Source organism: Rhinopithecus roxellana, chromosome 18 (assembly GCF_007565055.1).
Source record: "Rhinopithecus roxellana isolate Shanxi Qingling chromosome 18, ASM756505v1, whole genome shotgun sequence".
NCBI lineage: Eukaryota > Metazoa > Chordata > Mammalia > Primates > Cercopithecidae > Rhinopithecus > Rhinopithecus roxellana.
Genome location: NC_044566.1, coordinates 57,246,725 through 57,270,922, shown reverse-complemented (window position 1 = coordinate 57,270,922; position 24,198 = coordinate 57,246,725). Strand labels below are relative to the sequence as shown.

Genomic DNA, 24,198 nt, shown 5'->3' with positions numbered 1-24,198 from the left:
CTCTACACTGTGCAGTCCCTTCCGCAATAGACTACCGTTATCTGTTACTGGGTGCTTCCAAGCCTGATGTTCAAGGGCACGGGGTTCTTTTTTGTCCTGGTCTAGACTCCATTTTAGTCAAGTGCTGTCCTGGATCTTGAAGGTAGGGCTTTTTCAGTGATTTTGTGCATTTCTACATGATTGGAGATCTGTAAATTTCAGGACTCAGAACGTTTCCCTTCCTCTCCCTCAGAGTAGAAGGTTTTTTATGTTCCTTTCCTCTAGCTGCAACAGGCCTCCTACTGTGCCCCAAAAGTGACAGGAGTTGTTATCTTTCTCTCAGATGCATAAGGCTTCCGTTCTGTAGAGGAGATAGGAAGACGGATCTGGGCAGAACTTTGTGTCTTTTCTGCAGCAATTAATTCTCCCTCCTTTAACCTGGAGCAATGAAGTAAGTTTTCTGCAGTCTTCCATGCTGCCTCTGGTTTTTCTCCTGAGTACTGGTTAGGTTTGAATGCAAGAGCCTGGGTGTTCTTGCAAACTCCCCTTGTGTCTATAGCTCTGGGGGTTTTATTCTCTTATAGTCCACACATGGACTTCAGAAATTTATAAAAAAATTTAGCTGATATTTTCTTGCCAACTTAATGTGGTGCCCAGTGCTGCTGCTTCCTGTTCTCTGCCTCAGGTTAGCAAGTTCATGCATCCTGACTCTTTTTGGAGGTTCCTATCCTCAGATTTCAAGCTGTTTGATTGCCTAGCAACCTCAGCTCTCTGATGAGGCCTAACAAAGTTATAATTCTTTAGATTATCTGGCTTTTTCTTGTGATTTTTGTGGGAATGACTCCAGTTTTCTGCATCTGAAATAGAAGTCCATTTCATTTTAAAAGTTCAAATTCTTAATTGATTTTTCAATTTATATATTCAAAAATATTATATTTAACTAAATACTATACTACAAAACACTCATTAACTGCTATTCCAGAAAACAAATTCTGTAGGTGCTTTACTGGGGAATATTCTTGATAACACCACCTATAAATAAGTGGCAGTGGAAGATTGGTCTGAAGGAAAAGTGATGCAATTGTAAAAGATATTCCAGGCCACTCCATGGGAAAGCTCTGAAGCTGGAATGGTTTCAGAGGTGTCCTCAATTGGGTCAAAGGAGCTGGGTTTTTTTTTTTTTTTTTCCTTCTAATTGACCATTGTTTGAATTCACACTGCTCCTAATGAGGGGGCTTAACCTTGGGTGAAGCAGCTCCCTTCTAGGGAGGGATTCAACTGTGAGCCATCACCCCACAGTTCTCAGAACTCTCCAGGGAAAGAATGTCTCTATCCTAAAAGAGGATCTTGGTGAGACACCACAGCTCCCACTACATCAAAATATGCTTTTAATATACTAAACATTTTATTTAAGAGGATAAATGTTGTTACAGTTTTCATGTCAAGTATTTAAGACACAATTAGCCTTACCCTTTTTATCACTAGATTTGTTGTTTGGTTTTAGTTAGACTTACATTCTTGAGTTTGTATTTTTATTTCACTGTAGTTAACTTTTGTGTCATTTAAGTGGTTGATTGGAAAGAAGGAATTGTACTACATCATTTTTTTTTTTTTTTACTTTTGTAATTAGTGCACTCCGAAAAACTTTTCTAATTGTCTAAGGACATCACCCAAAATCATTACATAATGGCTATTCACAGATGTGATCATGGTACACAATAGCTCTGAATTCCTGGGCTCAAGTGATTTTCCTGCCTCAGCTTCCCAAGTTGTTGGGACTAGAGGTGTGCATCATCATGCTCACGTAGTAGGCATTACACATCTTAAAACTTGAAAACTGTTTACTTGGAATTTAGTTTATGATACAAAGCAGTAAACTTTTTACTTATAGAAATATTCTATTTAGCTTCAATTTTTAGTCTTCTATAACTTTATCTGCTTTTTTAACCTTTTCATCATGCATTTGAAAATAATTCTGTTTAGGAGTAATAAAGAGAAAATGCCAGTTTTAAATTTATAAGATCATAGGGAAATAAAATAAGTAAGCATTTTTTTTCAATATCATATTTTCCGTAGTGGCCACAACCTTAGAAAGCTATAACTTAATAAAATTGTCAGTAGGTAATTATGTCACAGTTTTGCAGATTTAGGATACATTTACTCATCAGCTATCTTAGTATGTTAAATTATATTTAATATTAGAAATTTAGTGACAACAGATAAAGTATTTGAATTCCGTGTCAATTCCTAGTCATAATATATAGCTGGTACGAATTTAACATTACAATGTATGGTTGTTCTATCATTAATACTCTCTTAATCTTGTCTTTTCATCTGTGTTTACCTAAACCCAATCAGTTCACTTACTGATGCCTACGTTTCCTCATTTACGTAGAAGCATTCAATTAATAAAAATCTATAGAATTCACTAATGTAATAATTTCTTTTATGTCTGAGTAAATCTTTTAGGTACAATACTTAAGGGTATGTGATTATTTCTTTTTATTCTATGTTTTCTTATTATAACTACCTATTTTATATGATTTAAGAAATAGGAAATTTAAGCACTCTAGTCCTTCAAATCAAATTATTGTTTGTTATATTTATGACATTGTGCTAAAGACCTAGGAGAAGATAAAAAGTAAATAAAATCAAAAGTAAGTAAAAATGACTTTATGAAGTAGCACAAACATAAGGGAGTTTGTTAAAATAGAATATACAATGTATGTAGGGCCCTAAATAAGAGTAGAACTATTATATTTTTCTAGAATTCTAAAACATATACCATTAAGAAAAGATAACTTTGTTGTGAACTATGTTTATCAGGGGATTCATTTAGATGACAGGAGAGAAGAATCTTAATTTTTTTTTACTGATCTGTGTACTTACAATTACCATGGCCTTGGATATTTCTTGAGGCCAGTTACATTTGGCAAGATTTAATAATAATTAAGCCATGGGTTTTCATACATTATTTTTTCCATGGATTAATTATATTTTTATTCATATGAATTTCTTAGAATTAACTGTGAATGAGACTTCCTCAATACAGGTAAAAGCCAAACATGATTGCAGTTTTTAAAAACGATAATTGTAAGCTTTTGTGTTTTAAGTCGTATTGTTTTAATCTAATCATTGGAGCTATAGAATTTCATCTAAAGCTTTATTATTTCCTTTGAATATTTTGTTTTGAGTTGGTAATTTTGCTAGAGTGGTTTATAATTTCTCAAGTTGCAACAGGAAATAAGTAATTCTCTTTTTATTTATTTATTTATGTTTGATTTGTGTAAATTTAAGGGATACAAGTGCAATTTTGTTTTGTGGATATATTGCGTAGTGGTGAAGTCTGGGCTTTTAGTGTATTCATCACCTGAATAATGTACATGGTACCCATTAAGTAATTTCTTACCTCTCGCTCCCGCCTTCCACCCTTCAACCCTTCCAAGTCACCAGCCTCCAGTGTCTATCATTCCATACTCTGTCCATGTGTGCACATTATTTAGCACCCACTTATAAGTGAGAACATGTGCTATTCGCCTTTTTGTTTGAGTTACTTCACTTAAGATAATGGCCTCCAGTTCCAGTAATTTAATCCTTTTTCTTAAGAGTTTATACTTACTATTAAGAAAAATAGCCAAATTCAAGATAGTCATCAATCAAGCATCTTAAGCACATCATTAGTGTGACTTAAGGGGAAAAAATAGACTGGGGAGAATAGAATGAGTGGCTTGAAATTGTATGCTTTTCAACCCACACTTGATAAAGTCTGTGGTTAGAGCCCAAGAACTTAACCAAATATTAAGTTATTAGAGTATTAGATTATAAACTCACTCAGACTGTGCAGGGCAGATTTCCCTACATAGGGAAATACACCTTTGTATTACTTCTGTGCATAAAATGTCTTAGACTAAATGAATAGTTTTTTTGTTCCTGTTTTTTGTTGCAAAATAGGGGTCTTGCTCTGTTATCCAGGCTGGAGTGTAGTGACATGATCATAGCTCACTGCAACCTTGACCTCCTGGGCTCAAGCGATCCTCTTGCCTCAACCTCTTGAGTAGCTAGGATCACAGGCGCCCACCACCACCCCTGGCTAATTTTTTAATTTTTTGGTAGAGACAGGGTCTCACCATGTTGCCCAGGTTGGTCTTGAATTCCTGGGCTCAAGCCATTCTCCTTCTTCAGTCTTCCAAAGCGCTGGGATTATAGGTGTGAGCCACCGTGCCCAGCCTAAATGAATGTTTTTGAATAAATGAAAATAAACTTTTAGAGAAAATTGAAAAAGTACTCTTTAGAGTTTTCCTCTAAAGTCAGTACATTATGTCAGTTTTTCTTACCAAATTATTTGCTGAAGAATACCTGGTTTTATTCTGGTGGCTATATGTTCTTTGTATTTTTATTTTAAGGAGAAAATTTTATTTATTTTTATAGGACTTAAGGGCATGGGCTTTTCTCACATTAACATAGCTTTTAATTTGTTTTTACATATTAACAGGTAGCTGACTCATATGTGTCTTGGAATTGGGGAAAAGGAGTTTTACATTGTGTGTTTCTTTGTGATGAGAACGGAAATAAAAAATGACAATATAGCCACAATATGTCTTTTTTTTGGTATTTTTTGCAATTCTTAGTTTCAGGTGATAAAGGAGGGTCTTAGGATGAAGTTTGTGTTTGTACCATTTTCTTTCAGAATTTAAATTGTGTAACAATGAAGCGAATTTATACAGCATTTATAACCTTCTTTGAAATACATTGTGGGGACTCTAAATAGCAACAACAACAAAAACTGTTTTCTTCACTGTGAAAAATGAGGATGAAGTTTTTCCATTTAGAGTATTTTGCTGTTGTAATTCCAGCAGAATTATTTGATAATGGTTTATATACATAAAACTTCTAATCTCTTGCTGAGTAAAATATTATATTCTTTGCCCCCATTAGAAAATTAAAATTCTAATTGCAGGATGTTATGTAAGAGCAACATTTAATATTCTAATAAGTTTTATAAGAAAATATTTGCAAAAAATCTTAATAGGGATTCACTTCATGAGAAATAACTATTACCCTTAAGATAATTGGAAATAATGTATATTTATACATACTTACACACAGAAGTAATCAGTTGCTCGGGTTAATTGAAGTTTCTATTTCATATTTAAGTTAATCACCAGTAACAGTATTTTTGTAATTCTGAAGCCTCTAAAATCACGCAGAAATCTGTAAAATAGGGGAGAAAGTTCTCAAACTGGGATAAAAAATGTTCCTGGCTTTAATTCAATAATAGTCCATTAAATCCAATAGCTATGATGCAAACCTCCATGAATCAATAATTTTTCTAAAATAATTTTGCTCTCACTTATTAATCTTAAGAAAAATAAATAATCATACTTCATTTAGAATTGAGCATCAGAAACTATTATATCTAGATTTTTCTCCTTTTAATAAACTCACTCTTACCATTCTCACCATTTCTTAGTAGAGGGAATTAGTTTAGCTGGGAAGAGCTGTAGGACATAAGTCTAGAGATTTGAAGAAATTAATGAAATTGTAGGTTCAAAAAAGAATCTCTTTGTATTCACTAACGGATAACTTACTGTGATCATGCTTATTCAGTGACTTCAGGTGGCCTTTCTTTTGCTCGCTTCTTTGTTAATTCTTTCTAATAGTAAATACTCTCATTAAAACAGTCATTCTCAAAGTGTGTTTCCTGAATCAGCAGCATCAACACCACCGAGAATTTGTACTTCTAACAAATGCTCGCTGTACACACAGACCTGCTGAATCAGAAACTAGGGTGGGACTTAGCAGTCTGGTTAAATGGACTCTCCAGGTGATTCTGATCCACACCAAAGCCTGAGAACCAGTGTCTTCAGGAGGTCCTTGCTTTAGGAATTACAGAGTAGGGAAGACTATTGAAATCTCTTACTTTCAGTAAGTCTGCCAAATCCCCTTCAAATCCCTTTTTCTTATGGAAAATTGTTCCTCCAGAATTTTCTAAATCTATGTGGCAGTGACCAAACTTGAGTTTTCTCCATGCTTTCTCCTTTATCTAGAGCTGTTGACACAGGTAAGAGGAGATAGAGTTAAGCAGAAGTGCTGATGGTGAGACTTAGAGTGCTCAAAGATTTGAAACTTGGCTGTTTCCAATTTAGGAAAGAAGTCATCCGGTATTATTCTCTAATAGCTATTTAATTGCTTAAAAAATTAAAAAGATGCCATAGTTTAGTTTTAAACCTTAGTAATATAATACAAATTATTTTATGGTTAATTACCTTTTTTTCATTTATAAATGTTTGCCTCACATGTAACACGGTGTTACCTGGCATTGTGGCAGAACTCGTATTATTTTGTAACATTGTTTAATTGCTAACTGTACATCTCTTCTGTGTAGAAGAATGTGTGCTCATCTAATATATTGATTTTGAGTTGTTTAATGTATCAGAATCACATTTTGTGAGTGTAAATATGGGTGTGTTCAAACTAGATTCAAAAAAGTGAACATTATTGACCTCTTCACTGTGTGCTAGGTGCTTTTCTGTGTACTTTACATTCCTTAGCTTATTTAATCCTCACTGGGTAGGTACTGCAATCATCTTCATTTTGCAGACATAGAAAGCCTAATGTGCCTAAGGTCACCTAGCTAGTATATGATAGAGCCAGGATTCTAGTCTAAGCAGTCTTACACCAAAGCACTTTTATCTAAGACAGATAAATCTGTTACTATGTTATTCATTTGTCTAAGCAGAAATATTTTCTTCATCCCCATTTTTTACTTTTACATGTACCAAAGTGTTTTTAAGAATGTGAAACAGTGCTTATGTTTGACTATTAACTTAACATTCAACAGTGAACTATATAGTAATACAGCAGCTTGTGAAGAAAAGTAAATGGGCTTATGAAATGGAAAATGCCTAGTTTGGCAAAGCATTCAACTGTATTACGATGAATTTCAGTTATTCCCTTAATTTGTCCAGGTTTCAGGTAATACCTCCTTGAGAGCAAGAGTTAAATTATTTGTAACTGGCACAGTGTCACATTGTCAGTGTTCAAAATCATCTTCTTTGATGGATAGATACATAGAGAAGGCATACAAGAACTCATTTACATGACACTCATAGAGCTATGAACAGTCTTTGGCCCTTTTGGGTGGCATAACCCCAATTCTTTTTCATAGTATAGTCATTCCAGTTTAGCTGAAACCTTTCAGTAGCCTTATGACTATATGTGAAACTGTACAGGGTGTCCCTTATACACGAAGCTTGCTATTATTCCATGGGCTAGAAAGGACATTTATGATTTTTAAAGATTTTAATTTAGAAGTAAAGTTTATTTAACATTTTATATTGAATTATATTTATTAGTTTTTATGTCTTAATTTCAACAGCATCACTGCAAAACTTGAAAGAGCTTTAGAAAAAGTTGCTCCTCTTCTTCGTGAAATTTTTGTAGACTTTGCCCCATTCCTATCTCGTACACTTCTTGGCAGTCATGGACAAGAGCTATTGATAGAAGGTATGATTTCTCTCTCTATTCTAATTATTTTAGTTTCCTATAATGTATGTATTAATCATGGCATAATTTGTGCTTCTAGAGGAATGTATATTTCCAAAAGAATGTAAAGCATTACTTCACAAATTTTAATAAGATATTCAATGTTTTCTCTTCACTCATTTTTTTTAAATAACATGTTTCCATGGTCAATACCAATAAGAGAACTTTGAAGATGAAGAACATTGAAAAGGTGTCAGAATGGGAGGCTTTGGCTCTTTAATCCATTTATCAGGGTTGACGTATATCCTGTCATTAAGATAACCTGTTTATTAAGCAGTGATCTCTGACATTTCCTTCTGATTCTGAGAGCCATGCATCTTTAAGTGATTTTTCTTATTCACATAACATTTGTAGTGTGAGAATCCTTAACTAAGAAGACATTAAAAATCTAGAGGAATACTTAAAGAATTGATGAAGCCGTTGTCCCCTCAACAGCAGCTTAAATAGAGTAAGGAGCCAAATGAGAGAAATTTACTAGGAGAGTGGCTTTGAAAAATATGGTTAATCAAAATCTTATTTCTTTTTAAAAAATGTTTTACAAATATTTCTGAGCTTCAGAAAGAATTAGACAATATCAAGATGATCTGTAGGTGAATAACGGCTTTAGATGCCATTTCAAGTAGTCCTGGGATTTAGCATCCTTGTATATCTTTTTTGCTTTTCACTTCCTGTTTACTGCAGAAGAAAGAGAGTTTTCCTGTGCCTGTTCTGTTATTGTCACTACTGCTTCTACTTAGTGTTTCTATTAGGAAGACTGGGCATCTTGGAGCAGACTTTGAATCCTAGTTCAACTACTTTCTTAACTTTGTGGCCTTTGTGAATTACTTAGCCACTTTGTATCTTAGTTTCCTTTCTATAAATTGGAGTCAGTGATAGCACTTTAGGGTTCTTGTGAAGATTAAATTATGCAGTGCATTTGAAGCTCTTAGAATATTGCCACATAATGAGCTTCTCAGGTTTCCAAAAGTACTGAGTACCTTCCGAGCTAAGTACTATGTTATATACTTTATAATATATAAGTAAACAGACAAAGATCCTTTTCTTCAGATGGAGCATATATTCTTATGAGGACACAAAATCAATAAGCATTAAACAAAATGAATAATTAAATTATATAGGGTGTTAGAAGATAGCGAATGTTATGTAAAAGGATAAATACAACACACAGAAAATTGGGATTACAGAATGGCAAGGTTAGGTTGAAGTTTAAGGAGAGTGGTCAATTTTAAATAGATCTCATGGTAAAAGTTAAATTTGAGCAAAAACTTACATAGTAAGTAATAAAACTTACTTAATAAGTGCCATACAGCTTATTAGAAGAGGAGTGTTCTGTGCAGAGAGAACAGTCAGTACATTGGCCCTAAAACGAGGATAGAAAGATGTTCTTGGTATGATCTACCAACAGGAAAAATGCCAGTCTCATGTGAACCGGAAGGACAGTAGTCGAATATTAGGGCCAGAGAAGTAGTGGGTTCTTTGGCTTTAACTAGTGTGTTATAGAGAGGCTGCTGATGTGTTAAGTAGGAATGTCACCCTGGATGCTACTATTGTCATTATGATACTCGCACCTAGAAAGTGAAGTATTAAATGCTCTGAAGAATGGGATTCTGAGAAGAACCGTGCTAATTTAAAGCAGCCCCAAAATGAACTTTAAAAGTTCTTGGAAGCTTAAAAACTATTGCTTGGCCACAGATTGTGTGTATAATTTATATAGCTTTGTTCTAGATGTATATGATTGATTACACAAAATCATGTATTCATTGATTCATTCAAAACAGGAGAAATATTCCTCATGGAGCTTACAGTTGAATGAGCAAAGAGACATAAAAACCAATAATTAAAATTAAATAGGATATGTGCCATAATGAAAGTGTATACAAAGGTACAATGGGAAATGAGACTAGATGGCCTACTGACCACTTGCAGGGCACATATTCTTCTAGCAGGGTCAGTGAGGTAGTTGTGTATACCTGGTCTTACTCCTGCTGCTTTAAAGCCACTTCCTCATATTTATGAGGACACACATGTTTGAAAGCATTATGTTCCCTGCTTCAACCTAACTCCTGTAACAGCTCAACCCAGACTTCTGAATTCCAGACATAGTTGAAGTTACCTAGCATAGACATCTAAACCCTTATACTCCAGGGATACCTCAAACTCTGTTTATCCAAAGTTTCTTTTCCCTCCATTTACTTTTCCTTCTAAATTTATTTATTTTGTCATTAGCATTACTATTAATGCAAACATTTGAGGTGAACATTTGGTTTTTCTTTAGCTCTTTTCTCCTTCAACTTTAATATTTACAATTACTTCATGAGAATGAATAATTTCCAAAAACAGTATTTAGAGGCTAGTTTTTCAAATATTAACATTACAAATTTTATATCAAGCCATGTATAAAAACCTTCCACAGTAGCCTAAATATTATGTTAGCTGAAAGTGGTGGCATCATAGTTACGGAGTCTGAAAGGTACCAGGTTATCAGTTGGTCCTTCTTGGGTTCCTTTTTTTGCTTATAATTCTTTTGATTTCCTGTAGTTAGATGCTGTTGAGGAGCAAGAATGCTGGTTATTGATATTTTTATTTTCATGCTTTTCTGTAACGTGTTACTTTATTAAAATAAAGAAGTTCAATAAACATCATTGAAAAACAAATCTTAAATGTTTCCTCATTCCCTACAAGATAAAAGCCTTTTATTTTTTCTGTTGCTATCTATCTTTTCCTAAAATGATTTGATAGGTTTTACAGCAATGTATAAATACTGACCAAAGACATAATAAAATAAAACAAGGAATAAAGTTAGTCATGTAATAATGTTAGTAGTGAGTCCTGCACTGTTATTAAAACTAAAACAAATTCTGAACAAGTTTTCTAACCACCAGAGCAAAGCCACAATTACGTTAAGTTATAAGACTCATGTTACTGGTTCTTAAGTGACAGTTTGTGGCAATTTTACATTAACTGCTCTGTATTGGAAAATCAGGAACCCCTGTGTGTAGCTACTTTCCAGAATCTTCCATGGCCACACATTCAGATTGTTTCTTATTTATTTCTTCTCATCAATGCACAGAGAAAAATTACAGAGTAATTGAGAGCTATTTTTTTTTTTTGTTTAGCTTGTCTGTTTACCTCAGATGTTCTGAGTTGAGTGGAAAGACTATTAAGAATATGCCTTCATTGTTATCAGTGCATCCAGGTGAACTTGGATTTTCTTTTTTAATGTAACTATGCTAGAAATGAAATATTGGAACAGGTTAGATATTAAAAAGTTCATTTTGTGTTCCCCTGGCAGAATAAATTATATCTTGTAACTTTCTACATTCAAAGAATTTTAATACATCCTACTTTTTAATCTATATGGATGTAATATTTACATCTTTCTTTGCTGATGTTAAAATGACTTTTCTTTATAAAATGATGATAGCAAATGATCTGTTTTTAGGTTTTGAGTTTTGTTTTTTAAATGCCAGTAACTCGGCGGTATAAAAAGCTGACAACCCTAAAATATGATCCTTTAAATTTTGGCTAGTTCATACAACCCAAAACTCTAGAAACTATAGTTCTATAAAAGAATGACTTTCAGTATCCCTCACAATTTGGTCATAACTCTCCCTTCCAGACCCAACTAGTCTTTATCTTCTTCCTATAAAAAAAAATTTCTTAAACATGTAAAGAAGTTACGTACTATCACATTTCCTTGTTTTTGTACAGCTCTTCTTTCTGCATTGAACCTTTTTTTTTTTTTTTTTAATCTCCCCAAATTATACTCATCCTTTGAGTCCATTTCAGGCTCATTAAGCAAATTAATGTCACGACTTCTGTGCTCCTATGGTATTTTACTTATGTAATATTAATACAATTATTTTACACTTATTGAGATAGGAAGTATCTTATTGTTTATTATCAAACTTAGATTCTGGTACATCATAAATATTCAGTGTTTTTCCCTTGTACTTGAATAGAATATTATTTTTCTTTCTTGGGAGGCTGAAGCAGATGTATTGCTTGAGGCCAGCAGTTTGAGACCAGCCTGGGAAACATAGTTAGACCCTGTCCCTAGAAAAAATAAAAAATTACCCAGGCCTGGTGACATGTGCCTGTAGTCCCAACTACTCTGGAGGCTGAGGTGGGAGGATTGCTTGAGCAGGAGATTGAGGCTGCAGTGAGCCACGATTGTGCCACTGCACTCTATCCTGGGCACCAGAGACCCTGTTGCTAAAAAGAAAATAAGGAAGGATTGGTAAGATTTTATGGTCTGTGGTAAGAATTCCTGGTATTGATCAGTTCTCCAGACCTAGGAGTTTGCTGCTGCACTCATCCAACATCCATTCTTGCTCTCCACCCCAGCCTGTAGAAATGTGTGTCCTTTTATCTTCTCATTCTTGAGCATGTACTCTTACTCATTCTTCATTCTTCCCTCTCCTTCTGTTTCCCTTCTTTCTCTAATTTGATATGCTTTTCCTTTCCCTTGAGAAGAAAATTCATCAAAATATTATGAAGAACTCGGGACATTCACATGATAAAAATATATTTACCCTAGTTTTGAATATTTCTGTTTAAGAAATAGTGCTTATGATGAATGAATCTCACTGCATTTGAGTTTACCATATATATGTGTGTGTGTGGTAGGAACAAAACCGAATTTAGGTAACTGAAGAGACTTTAATGTCTATGAAAAGAAAAAGCAATTCCTCTCTTAACTTCAAATAGTCATAAATTATATTTGAATTGCCTCTTTATTTTATATTTTACATTCCATTTTTCTTAATGCACTCATTTATTTGTGTTTAAATTATTTCTTATGGGATCATTAATCCTTGGTAGTTTTTATTGTCAGTGTCCTTTCGTTTTCTTAATTATCTGTTACTTTTATTAGTCAGCTTGTGATTGTATCATTCTAGAACAATGTAGTTCACCTTTTAAGGCCACTCATTAACAGTAGCTATTTTTAGGTAGCTTTTGATGTGTGTTTTCTCTTATCCATAATTAAGGATTTTTGAAGACAGTAATTTGAAGCTTCCTGAACTTTAAGAAAATTATGGGTTTTCAATTTATAAACTAATGCGTAAAACTACTTAGAATAGGTATGTATGCAAGTATCAAAACCTACCAGCCAAAGATAACAAAACAGCCTAAGAATCCAGTTTATGTTCTGTGAGCATTGTTTATGTTCTATTGGGAGCTCACAGAAATATTCAGAGTAACTTAGTTATGATGAGGATATAGCAGAAAGTCTCATGTGTGCCTAAGGACAGGAAATAAAATATAGTTAATCTTCAGGCAGCCTGGAAGTGGGAGAGAAGAGTCAGTCACAAAGACTGACTTTGACTCGCAAACCAGCTTTATAGTGTCCTGTCTTTTGTTCTCTCTTTTGTTCTCTCTGTGTATTTTCTCAATGGTTTTACTTTTCTCCCAGACCAACTTCCCTTGTTTAGTCATCAGAACATATCTTAGCATAGCAACTTAGCCCTGAATCTTAATGCACTTTTAATGTAAATATCCTGCATCATCTAACTATAGTCACTTAACTTATCAAGAGAGAATCTGAATGGCTCAGCCAGGACTATTATTTTGTTCCTCTTGGGTTAGGTGTCTGCCCTGTCATAATCAGCTAATTCTGAGGTGGGATAGAGGCGTCTGAGATACATGAGGCTCTCCCTTTTAGTCTCTATATGCGAGTTGAAACATTTTAGAAAGATGTTGGCAGTGCAGGAAATGGCACTGAAGGGTCCACTCTACTTTTGGTGGCATTAATAAATATTTTGTTAAAATCATATAATACTCAAGAATATTTATGTTTTCCAGGACTAGCATTTTTTAAAAGTATATAAATATAGAATGAAATTTCTACCTCCACCAAAGAGGAATAAAAAGAATGAGCCTAGTCAAGAAGCTCCATATCATTCACGGATCACTTGTAGTAGCACTGTAGACACATAATCAGAAAAACTTGCATGTAATTAAAAATTATAGACTCTAATGTAATTTCAGTTACTGTTTTTAAATTACAATAATACAAAAAATGGACACAAGAAAATTGTGGTAAATGGAAATGCTGGCATAATTTTCAAATATTCCTGATTTCCTCCATAAAAAAAATGGATGGAAGAATAGGTAATGAAACAATAACTATAAGAACAATGAATGGACATTTACAACAAAACTAGGTGACAGGCATCTCATTGGACCCCAAAATATGCCTAGGTGGGGACCATCTAGCTAGAGCTACGTGATATACATGGTTTCAGCAGATTTGTGGCAAGGACTCACGGTGGCCATCAAATACAGATCTATTTGGAGAATTAACTCAATGAGGGTTATATAGGAGAAATTAAAGGATATGACTGCTTGTTCTGAAACTTTGAAAAATGGGGCAGTAATTGTGTTGGTAGTGATGTTATTGATATTACAAAACTGTTATGTAATGTTGGGTAAAACTGCTTAATAATTATTAATATTCTAATTATTTTATCCCATGTTCTTGAAAATCAGGATTCTGGCTGAAGAAAGGTGATCCAGATATAAAATAGGAGAGTTTAAGTAAAAGCTATTAGTTTGGAATTTGAATTGGACATTTTCATGTGAACTTATGCACACATACACGTGTACATGCGCACATACATGCATACCCATATTCTATGGGTATATGTATACTACACTAGTAGCCCTGTCTGTTGTTTTGCCTGGACACAAAAACCAAGTCAGTAGCAGTGAGCATACTTAGAGTCCATATTTACTATGAAAATACCATTTGCCAATGAAAGAAACAGGGACTTCTTAGAGAAATAAGTGATTTCAAGGCTGGGACAGGAAATACTGATCATTTACCTGCAATATTTTGTGATACCAAAAAGCAAGGAAGGTATCAAAGATTGTCAGACGAACTTGGGAGCTCACTTAAAGAAATTCCTGTTGTCCAAACATGGAGCAGTTTGAGCATCCACAAATATATTAGGTTGGTGCAAAAGTAATTGTGATTTTATTAGCAATTGGCAAAAATCGCAATTGCTTTCGCACTAACCAATAATAACTGCAATGCATTAAAACACCTGGATGTGTTTAAATCTGTGTACTCAACATGATAATTTAGAAAATGATTTTGTTATAGAGAACTAACTTACTTTGAAAACTGATAAGAAAATTAAAAGAATAAAGTATTTCTTATGTCCTTTCTTTGTGAACTGATCATTGTATTGTGAAGTTACTAAGGGGGGATGTTTTGTTTTTACAAAAATATATCATCTGATAAATAACGGTGGGATATGTGAGTTAGATTATCATTTAGCACCCTCTTAAGGATTTAATCGATCTAAGCTTCAATGGCTGCTAAAATCACAAATAGAGAGAAAGCTAGACAATTAGATGGGAAGAATACCATCACCTATCAAGACTGTATGTATGAATGAATGAATGAAATAAAACCAAATCTGATTAAATCTGTATATTCAATGTGTTAAACTATGGGAATTCAATAATTAAAATTAATACTGGAGGAAATTCTGCAATACAAATTGAGTTGGTCTCTTCAAAATAAATTACATGAGGAAAAGAGATATAGGAAGAACCTGTAGCTTAAAAGAGATTTTTTAAATTTCAAAAATCACCAAAACTAAGTTGTTTGTAGAAATAACTCTATGATTTAGGTGTTAAAAACTATAATCAAAAGCAAAATGATTATCATAAAAATCAGAATAATGGTTTGTTATAAGTAGGGAGAGGGTTAGAATGGGAAACATGGAATACTCCTGGGATACTTGATAATAATTTATTTATTTAACTATTTAGTGGTTGCAAGCATGTTCACTTCATAATATTTTATTAACTGATGTTTGCTGCAGTTTACTTATTAATATTTTGTAATAAAATATTTTAATGTTCTCTATGGAAAAGATATAAACATTTTTGAATGACATTAAAGACCTAAATAATCGTGAACTTTATCATATTCATGGTAGGAAGACTCATCGCAAAAAAGTTATTTCAGTCCATGTTAATATATCAATTTTAATAACAATTTAATTTAAAATACTTTTTAAATTATTTTCATGGAATTTAACAAGCTTTCTCTTAAATTTCTGAGCAGAGTAAAGGGATGAAAATAAACAAGTAATTTTGGAAGTGAAAAAGCTATAATAATTAAAACAGCATAGCAGTAGCCCAGAGATAGATCACTGTGTCAGAATAAATCTCCAAAAACAGATCCCACATACATATGGTAACATTATGAGACAGAGCTGCCATTGTAGACTGGGGAGAAATAGGTGAACAATGGATCTAGATCAATTAGATTCCCTTTTGTTAATTAAAAAGGCAAAACAAAGTAGATCTTTTCCTCCCTAAACAAATAAAAGACACTCCCAGTGTGGTTGAAAATAAAATATCAAATGTTTTAGGAGAAAAAAAATAGGAAAATATCCTGCAATACCAAAGGTATTATGTAAACTAGACACAAAAGCATAAAATGTAGAGGGTAATCACCATATTAAAATGATTGTGTTTTATCAAAAGACACCATTAAAAAGTGAAAAGATTGAGAGTAACACAGGCAATATAGTGACTATGGACCTTGAAGTCCTCATTCTCCCAAAGAAAAAATGAATATACAAAAATATATGGACCAAATTAGCTTTGTTAGAAAGCTAGTAAATCAACTAAGATTTATTAGAACAGATAAGGTGTTGCAGCAATGAAGTAAACACCTATCTAAGACAGAGCTACTCAAAACCTTAGGAAATCCTTTGGTATTTTGTTTGCCCTTATCCCACACCCTCCTTAATACAGTGCAGCATACACGATGAGGAAGAAATTGCTCAGTTCCCAAAATTACTCCTTTGGGGTAATTTTGGAAGGCAAAAAGTGGAACTTGCTTGCAACATTCTCACTAAAGACTGAGAAGTGACTATGTTTTTTAAATGCCCGAATTTTAACAAAAATATTACAACACATTCAAAGAAAGAGAGAAACATAGCTCATTCAAAGGAACAAAACAATTTTCAGAAACCACATTTAAAGAAATGTAGGCCTCGGGGGCGGAGCAAGATGGCCAAATAGGAACAGCTCCAGTCTCCAACTCCCGGCGCGAGTGACACAGAAGACCGGTGATTTCTGCATTTTCAACTGAGGTACTGGGGTCATCTCACTGGGGAGTGCCGGACAATCGGTGCTGGTCAGCTGCTGCAGCCCGACCAGCGAGAGCTGAAGCAGGGCGAGGCATTGCCTCACCTGGGAAGCGCAAGGGGGAAGGGAATCCCTTTTCCCAGCCAGGCGAACTGAGACACACAACACCTGGAAAATCGGGTAATTCCCACCCCAATACTGCGCTTTAAGCAAACGGGGACACCAGGAGATTATACCCACACCTGGCCGGGAGGGTCCCACAGCCACGGAGCCTCCCTCATTGCTAGCACAGCAGTCTGCGATCTAATCACAAGCCAGCAGCGAGGCTGGGGGAGGGGCGCCCGCCATTGCTGAGGCTTAAGTAGGTAAACAAAGCCACTGGGAAGCTCGAACTGAGTGGAGCTCACAGCAGCTCAAGGAAACCTGCCTGTCTCTGTAGACTCCACCTCTGGGGACAGGGCACAGCTAAAAAAACAACAGGGGAAGCAGCAGAGGCCTGTGCAGACCCAAACGACTCTGTCTGACAGCTTTGAAGAGAGCAGTGGATCTCCCAACATGGAGGGTGAGATCTGAGAATGGACAGACTGCCTGCTCAAGTGGGTCCCTGACCCCTGAGTAGCCTAACTGGGAGACATCCCCCACTAGGGGCAGTCTGACACCCCACACCTCACAGGGTGGAGTACACAACTGAGAGGAAGCTTCCAAAGTAAGAATCAGACAGGTACACTCGCTGTTCAGCAATATTCTATCTTCTGCAACCTCTGCTGCTGATACCCAGGCAAACAGGGTCTGGAGTGGACCTCAAGCAATCTCCAACAGACCTGCAGCTGAGGGTCCTGACTATTAGAAGGAAAACTGTCAAACAGGAAGAACACCTATACCAAAACCCCATCAGTACGTCACCATCATCAAAGACCAGAGGCAGATAAAACCACAAAGATGGGGAAGAAGCAGGGCAGAAAAGCTGGAAATTCAAAAAAAATAAGCGCATCTCCCCCTGCAAAGGAGCGCAGCTCATCGCCAACAACGGATCAAAGCTGGTCAGAGAATGACTTTGATGAGATGAGAGAAGAAGGCTTCAGTCCATCAAACTTCTCAGAGCTAAAGGAGGAATTACATACCCAGCGCAAAGAAACTAAAAATCTTGAAAAAAGAGTGGAAGAATTGATAGCTAGAATAATTAATGCAGAGAAGGTCATAAATGAAATGACAGAGATGAAAACCATGACACGAGAAATACGTGAGAAATCCACAAGCTTCAGTAACTGACTTGATCAACTGGAAGAAAGAGTATCAGCGATTGAGGATCAAATGAATGAAATGAAGCGAGAAGAGAAACCAAAAGAGAAAAGAAGAAAAAGAAATGAACAAAGCCTGCAAGAAGTATGGGATTATGTAAAAAGACCAAATCTACGTCTGATTGGGGTCCCTGAAAGTGAGGGGGAAAATGGAACCAAGTTGGAAAACACTCTTCAGGATATCATCCAGGAGAACTTCCCCAACCTAGTAGGGCAGGCCAACATTCAAATTCAGGAAATACAGAGAACACCACAAAGATACTCCTCGAGAAGAGCAACTCCAAGACACATAATTGCCAGATTCACCAAAGTTGAAATGAAGGAAAAAATCTTAAGGGCAGCCAGAGAGAAAGGTCGGGTTACCCACAAAGGGAAGCCCATCAGACTAACAGCAGACCTCGCGGCAGAAACTCTACAAGCCAGAAGAGAGTGGGGGCCAATATTCAACGTTTTTAAAGAAAAGAATTTTAAACCCAGAATTTCATATCCAGCCAAACTAAGTTTCATCAATGAAGGAGAAATAAAATCCTTTACAGATCAGCAAATGCTTAGAGATTTTGTCACCACCAGGCCTGCCTTACAAGAGACCCTGAAGGAAGCCCTAAACATGGAAAGGAACAACCGGTACCAGCCATTGCAAAAACATGCCAAAATGTAAAGACCATCGAGGCTAGAAAGAAACTGCATCACCTAACGAGCAAAAAAAAACAGTTAATATCATAATGGCAGGATCAAGTTCACACATAACAATATTAACCTTAAATGTTAATGGACTAAATGCTCCAATTAAAAGACACAGACTGGCAAATTAGATAAAGAGTCAAGACCCATCAGTCTGCTGTATTCAGGAGACCCATCTCACGTGCAGAGACATACATAGGCTCAAAATAAAGGGATGGAGGAAGATCTACCAAGCAAATGGAGAACAAAAAAAAGGAGGGGTTGCAATCCTAGTCTCTGATAAAATAGACTTTAAACCATCAAAGATCAAAAGAGACAAAGAAGGCCATTACATAATGGTAAAGGGATCAATTCAACAGGAAGAGCTAACTATCCTAAATATATATGCACCCAATACAGGAGCACCCAGATTCATAAAGCAAGTCCTTAGAGACTTACAAAGAGACTTAGACTCCCATACAATAATAATGGGAGACTTCAACACTCCACTGTCAACATTAGACAGATCAACGAGACAGAAAGTTAACAAGGATATCCAGGAATTGAACTCATCTCTGCACCAGGCGGACCTGATAGACATCTATAGAACTCTCTACCCCAAATCAACAGAATATACATTCTTCTCAGCACCACATCGCACTTACTCCAAAATTGACCACATAATTGGAAGTAAAGCACTCCTCAGCAAATGTAAAAGAACAGAAATGATAACAAACTGTCTCTCAGACCACAGTGCAATCAAACTGGAACTCAGGACTAAGAAAATCAAAACCGCTCAACTACATGGAAACTGAACAACTTGCTCCTGAATGACTACTGGGTACATAACGAAATGAAGGCAGAAATAAAGATGTTCTTTGAAACCAATGAGAACAAAGATACAACATACCAGAATCTCTGGGACACATTTAAAGCAGTGGGTAGAGGGAAATTTATAGCACTAAATGCCCACAAGAGAAAGCTGGAAAGATCTAAAATTGACACTCTAACATCACAATTAAAAGAACTGGAGAAGCAAGAGCAAACACATTCAAAAGCTAGCAGAAGGCAAGAAATAACTAAGATCAGAGCAGAACTGAAGGAGATAGAGACACAAAAAACCCTCCAAAACATCAATGAGTCCAGGAGTTGGTTTTTTGAAAAAATCAACAAAATTGACAGACCGCTAGCAAGACTAATAAAAAAGAAAAGAGAGAAGAATCAAATAGACGCAATAAAAAATGATATAAAGGGGATATCAGCATGGACCCCACAGAAATACAAACTACCATCAGAGAATACTATAAACACCTCTACGCAAATCAACTAGAAAATCTAGAAGAAATGGATAATTTCCTGGACACTCACACTCTTCCAAGACTAAACCAGGAAGAAGTTGAATCCCTGAATATACCAATAGCAGGCTCTGAAATTGAGGCAATAATTAATAGCCTACCAACCAAAAAAAGTCCAGGACCAGATGGATTCACAGCTGAATTCTACCAGAGGTACAAAGAGGAGCTGGTACCATTCCTTCTGAAACTATTCCAATCAATTGAAAAAGAGGGAATCCTCCCTAACTCATTTTATGAGGCCAACATCATCCTGATACCAAAGCCTGGCAGAGACACAACAAAAAAAGAGAATTTTAGACCAATATCCCTGATGAACATTGATGCAAAAATCCTCAATAAAATACTGGCAAACCGGATTCAGCAGCACATCAAAAAGCTTATCCACCATGATCAAGTGGGCTTCATCCCTGGGATGCAAGGCTGGTTCAACATTCGCAAATCAATAAACGTAATCCAGCATATAAACAGAACCAAAGACAAGAACCACATGATTATCTCAATAGATGCAGAAAAGGCTTTTGACAAAATTCAACAACCCTTCATGCTAAAAACGCTCAATAAATTCGGTATTGATGGAACGTACCTCAAAATAATTAGAGCTATTTATGACAAACTGACAGCCAATATCATACTGAATGGGCAAAAACTGGAAAAATTCCCTTTGAAAACTGGCACAAGACAGGGATGCCCTCTCTCACCACTCCTATTCAACATAGTGTTGGAAGTTCTGGCTAGGGCAATCAGGCAAGAGAAAGAAATCAAGGGTATCCAGTTAGGAAAAGAAGAAGTCAAATTGTCCCTGTTTGCAGATGACATGATTGTATATTTAGAAAACCCCATTGTCTCAGCCCAAAATCTCCTTAAGCTGATAAGCAACTTCAGCAAAGTCTCAGGATACAAAATTAATGTGCAAAAATCACAAGCATTCTTATACACCAGTAACAGACAAACAGACAGCCAAATCATGAATGAACTTCCATTCACAATTGCTTCAAAGAGAATAAAATACCTAGGAATCCAACTTACAAGGGATGTAAAGGACCTCTTCAAGGAGAACTACAAACCACTGCTCAGTGAAATGAAAGAGGACACAAACAAATGGAAGAACATACCATGCTCATGGATAGGAAGAATCAATATCGTGAAAATGGCCATACCGCCCAAGGTTATTTATAGATTCAATGCCATCCCCATCAAGCTACCAATGAGTTTCTTCACAGAACTGGAAAAAACGGCTTTAAAGTTCATATGGAACCAAAAAAGAGCCCGCATTGCCAAGACAATCCTAAGTCAAAAGAACAAAGCTGGAGGCATCACACTACCTGACTTCAAACTATACTACAAGTCTACAGTAACCAAAACAGCAGGGTACTGGTACCAAAACAGAGATATAGACCAATGGAACAGAACAGAGTCCTCAGAAATAATACCACACATCTACAGTCATCTGATCTTTGACAAACCTGTGAGAAACAAGAAATGGGGAAAGGACTCCCTATTTAATAAATGGTGCTGGGAAAATTGGCTAGCCATAAGTGGAAAGCTGAAACTGGATCCTTTCCTTACTCCTTATATGAAAATTAATTCAAGATGGATTAGAGACTTAAATGTTAGACCTAAAACCATAAAAACCCTAGAAGAAAACCTAGGTAGTACCATTCAGGACATAGGCATGGGCAAGGACTTCATGTCTAAAACACCAAAGGCAATGGCAACAAAAGCCAAAATTGACAAACGGGATATGATTAAACTAAAGAGCTTCTGCACAGCAAAAGAAACTACCATCAGAGTGAACAGGCAACCTACAGAATGGGAGAAAATTTTTGCAATCTACTCATCTGACAAAGGGCTAATATCCAGAACCTACAAAGAACTCAAACAAATTTACAAGAAAAAAACAAACAACCCCATCAAAAAGTGGGCAAAGGATATGAACAGACATTTCTCAAAAGAAGACATTCATACAGCCAACAGACACATGAAAAAATGCTCATCATCACTGGCCATCAGAGAAATGCAAATCAAAACCACAGTGAGATACCATCTCACACCAGTTAGAATGGCAATCATTAAAAAGTCAGGCAACAACAGGTGCTGGAGAGGATGTGGAGAAATAGGAACACTTTTACACTGTTGGTGGGATTGTAAACTAGTTCAACCATTATGGAAAACAGTATGGCGATTCCTCAAGGATCTAGAACTAGATGTGCCATATGACCCAGCCATCCCACTACTGGGTATATACCCAAAGGATTATAAATCATGCTGCTATAAAGACACATGCACACGTATGTTTATTGCGGCACTATTCACAATAGCAAAGACTTGGAATCAACCCAAATGTCTATCTGTGACAGACTGGATTAAGAAAATGTGGCACATATACACCATGGAATATTATGCAGCCATAAAAAAGGATGAGTTTGTGTCCTTTGTAGGGACATGGGTGCAGCTGGAAACCATCATTCTTAGCAAACTATCACAAGAACAGAAAACCAAACACCGCATGTTCTCACTCATAGGTGGGAACTGAACAATGACATCACTTGGACTCGGAAAGGGGAACATCACATACCGGGGCCTATCATGGGGAGGGGGGAGGGGGGAGGGGTGAGGGATTGCATTGGGAGTTATACCTGATATAAATTATGAATTGATGGGTGCTGACGAGTTGATGGGCGCAGCACACCAACATGGCACAGGTATACATATGTAACAAACCTGCACGTTATGCACATGTACCCTAGAACTTAAATTAAAAAAAAAAAAAAAAGAAAAAAAGAAATGTAGGCCTCTGACTTCTTTTAAAAAGAATTTAAAACGACTGTCTTTAATATGTGTATGAGCTAAAAGGTAGCAGGGACTGACAGCTAAACAAAATCAGGAAAAGGTTTTGTGAACAAAAGGAGAATATGAACCTAAAGAAATTATTTAAAAGCAAAAACTAATTTGAAGCTGAAAAACACAAAGGAATTAAAAAATTCACTGTTCGGGTTCAAGAGTAGACTCAATTAGACAGAAGAAAGAATCCGCAAACTTGAAGACAGGTCATATGAAATTTTTGAGTTAGAGGACCAAAACAGACAGAATGAAGAAGACTGAACAGAGCCTAAAGGACTACATCTTCAGACAGACTAACATAGGTATTATGGTAGTTGCATAAGGAGAAGAAGAGAAAAGGGCAGAGAGCATATGTGAAGGAATAATGGCTAAAAAACCTCTCAAATTTTAGGAATCAGGCATATGACCTGAAGCTCAACAAGCTCCCATGGGATAAATTCAGACACACACTGAGACACATTTTAATCCAACTATTGAAAGTCAAAAATAATCTCGAAAAAAGCAAGAGAAAATTGTACACGTACAATGAGCCTCTATAAGTTATCACCAGGTTTCTTAGTAGAATTCATGCATGCTGGAGGGCAGTGGGATGACATATTTAAAGCACATGAAGTAAAAAGCAAAACAAAACAAAAAGAAACTGTCAACCAATAATACTACCTCCAGCAAAACTGTCCTTTAAAAATGGAGGAGAAATTAAGAATTTTCCAGATAAACAGGAGCTGAGGGCATTTATTACTAGTAGATTTAACCTATGTGAGATGCAAAAGGGAGTCCTTCAACTCAAAAGGAGAGATTCTAAACAGTAACTCAAAGCCATATGAAAATAAGGTCTGCAATAGACATATTACAAATATAAAACTTTATTATTATAATTTTGGTTCTATTATTTTAAAAGATTAAAATCCAAAAATGTAAAAGCAAACCTATGAATCTATGCTACTGGGTAAGCAATATATAAAGATATGACTTGTGACATAAGTAACATAACTTGTGCAAATGACTGAGCTGTAAAGGAATAAAGTTTTATATGCGATTGAAGTTAAGTTGTTCAGTTTAAAATGAATTGTTATAGCTTTCAGATGTTTTATATAATCCACATGATAGCCACAAAGAAAATATCTATAGAAATTACACACAAGAACAAGAGAGAAAGCACATCACAACAAAATTCAACTACACACAAAGGAGGGAAGTACGGGAAGAAATAAGGAACAAAAATGCAATGACATACAGAAAACAACAAAATTAAAATAGTTCTTCCCCTTTCAGTAATTATTCAGGATGTAAATGGATAAAAGCTCCTCAATCAAAAACATAGATTAACTGAATGGATAAAAAATCAGGAACCAACTATGTGCTGTCTTTAAGAGATGCTCACTTTAAATCTAAGGACACATAGA

The 24,198-nt window shown here is 35.6% G+C and overlaps 1 protein-coding gene across 4 annotated transcripts in view; it reads left to right on the top strand.

Annotated features, from left to right (window-relative positions):
- Positions 1-24,198, top strand: part of NBEA (neurobeachin) — a 774,301-nt gene that overhangs the window by 289,844 nt on the left and 460,259 nt on the right. For all 4 annotated transcript variants that reach the window (XM_030922219.1, XM_030922217.1, XM_030922221.1 and 1 more), the window contains exon 34: positions 7,358-7,485. In XM_030922219.1, coding sequence (XP_030778079.1) covers positions 7,358-7,485 — 128 coding nt within the window. The remainder of the gene's footprint in view (positions 1-7,357; positions 7,486-24,198) is intronic.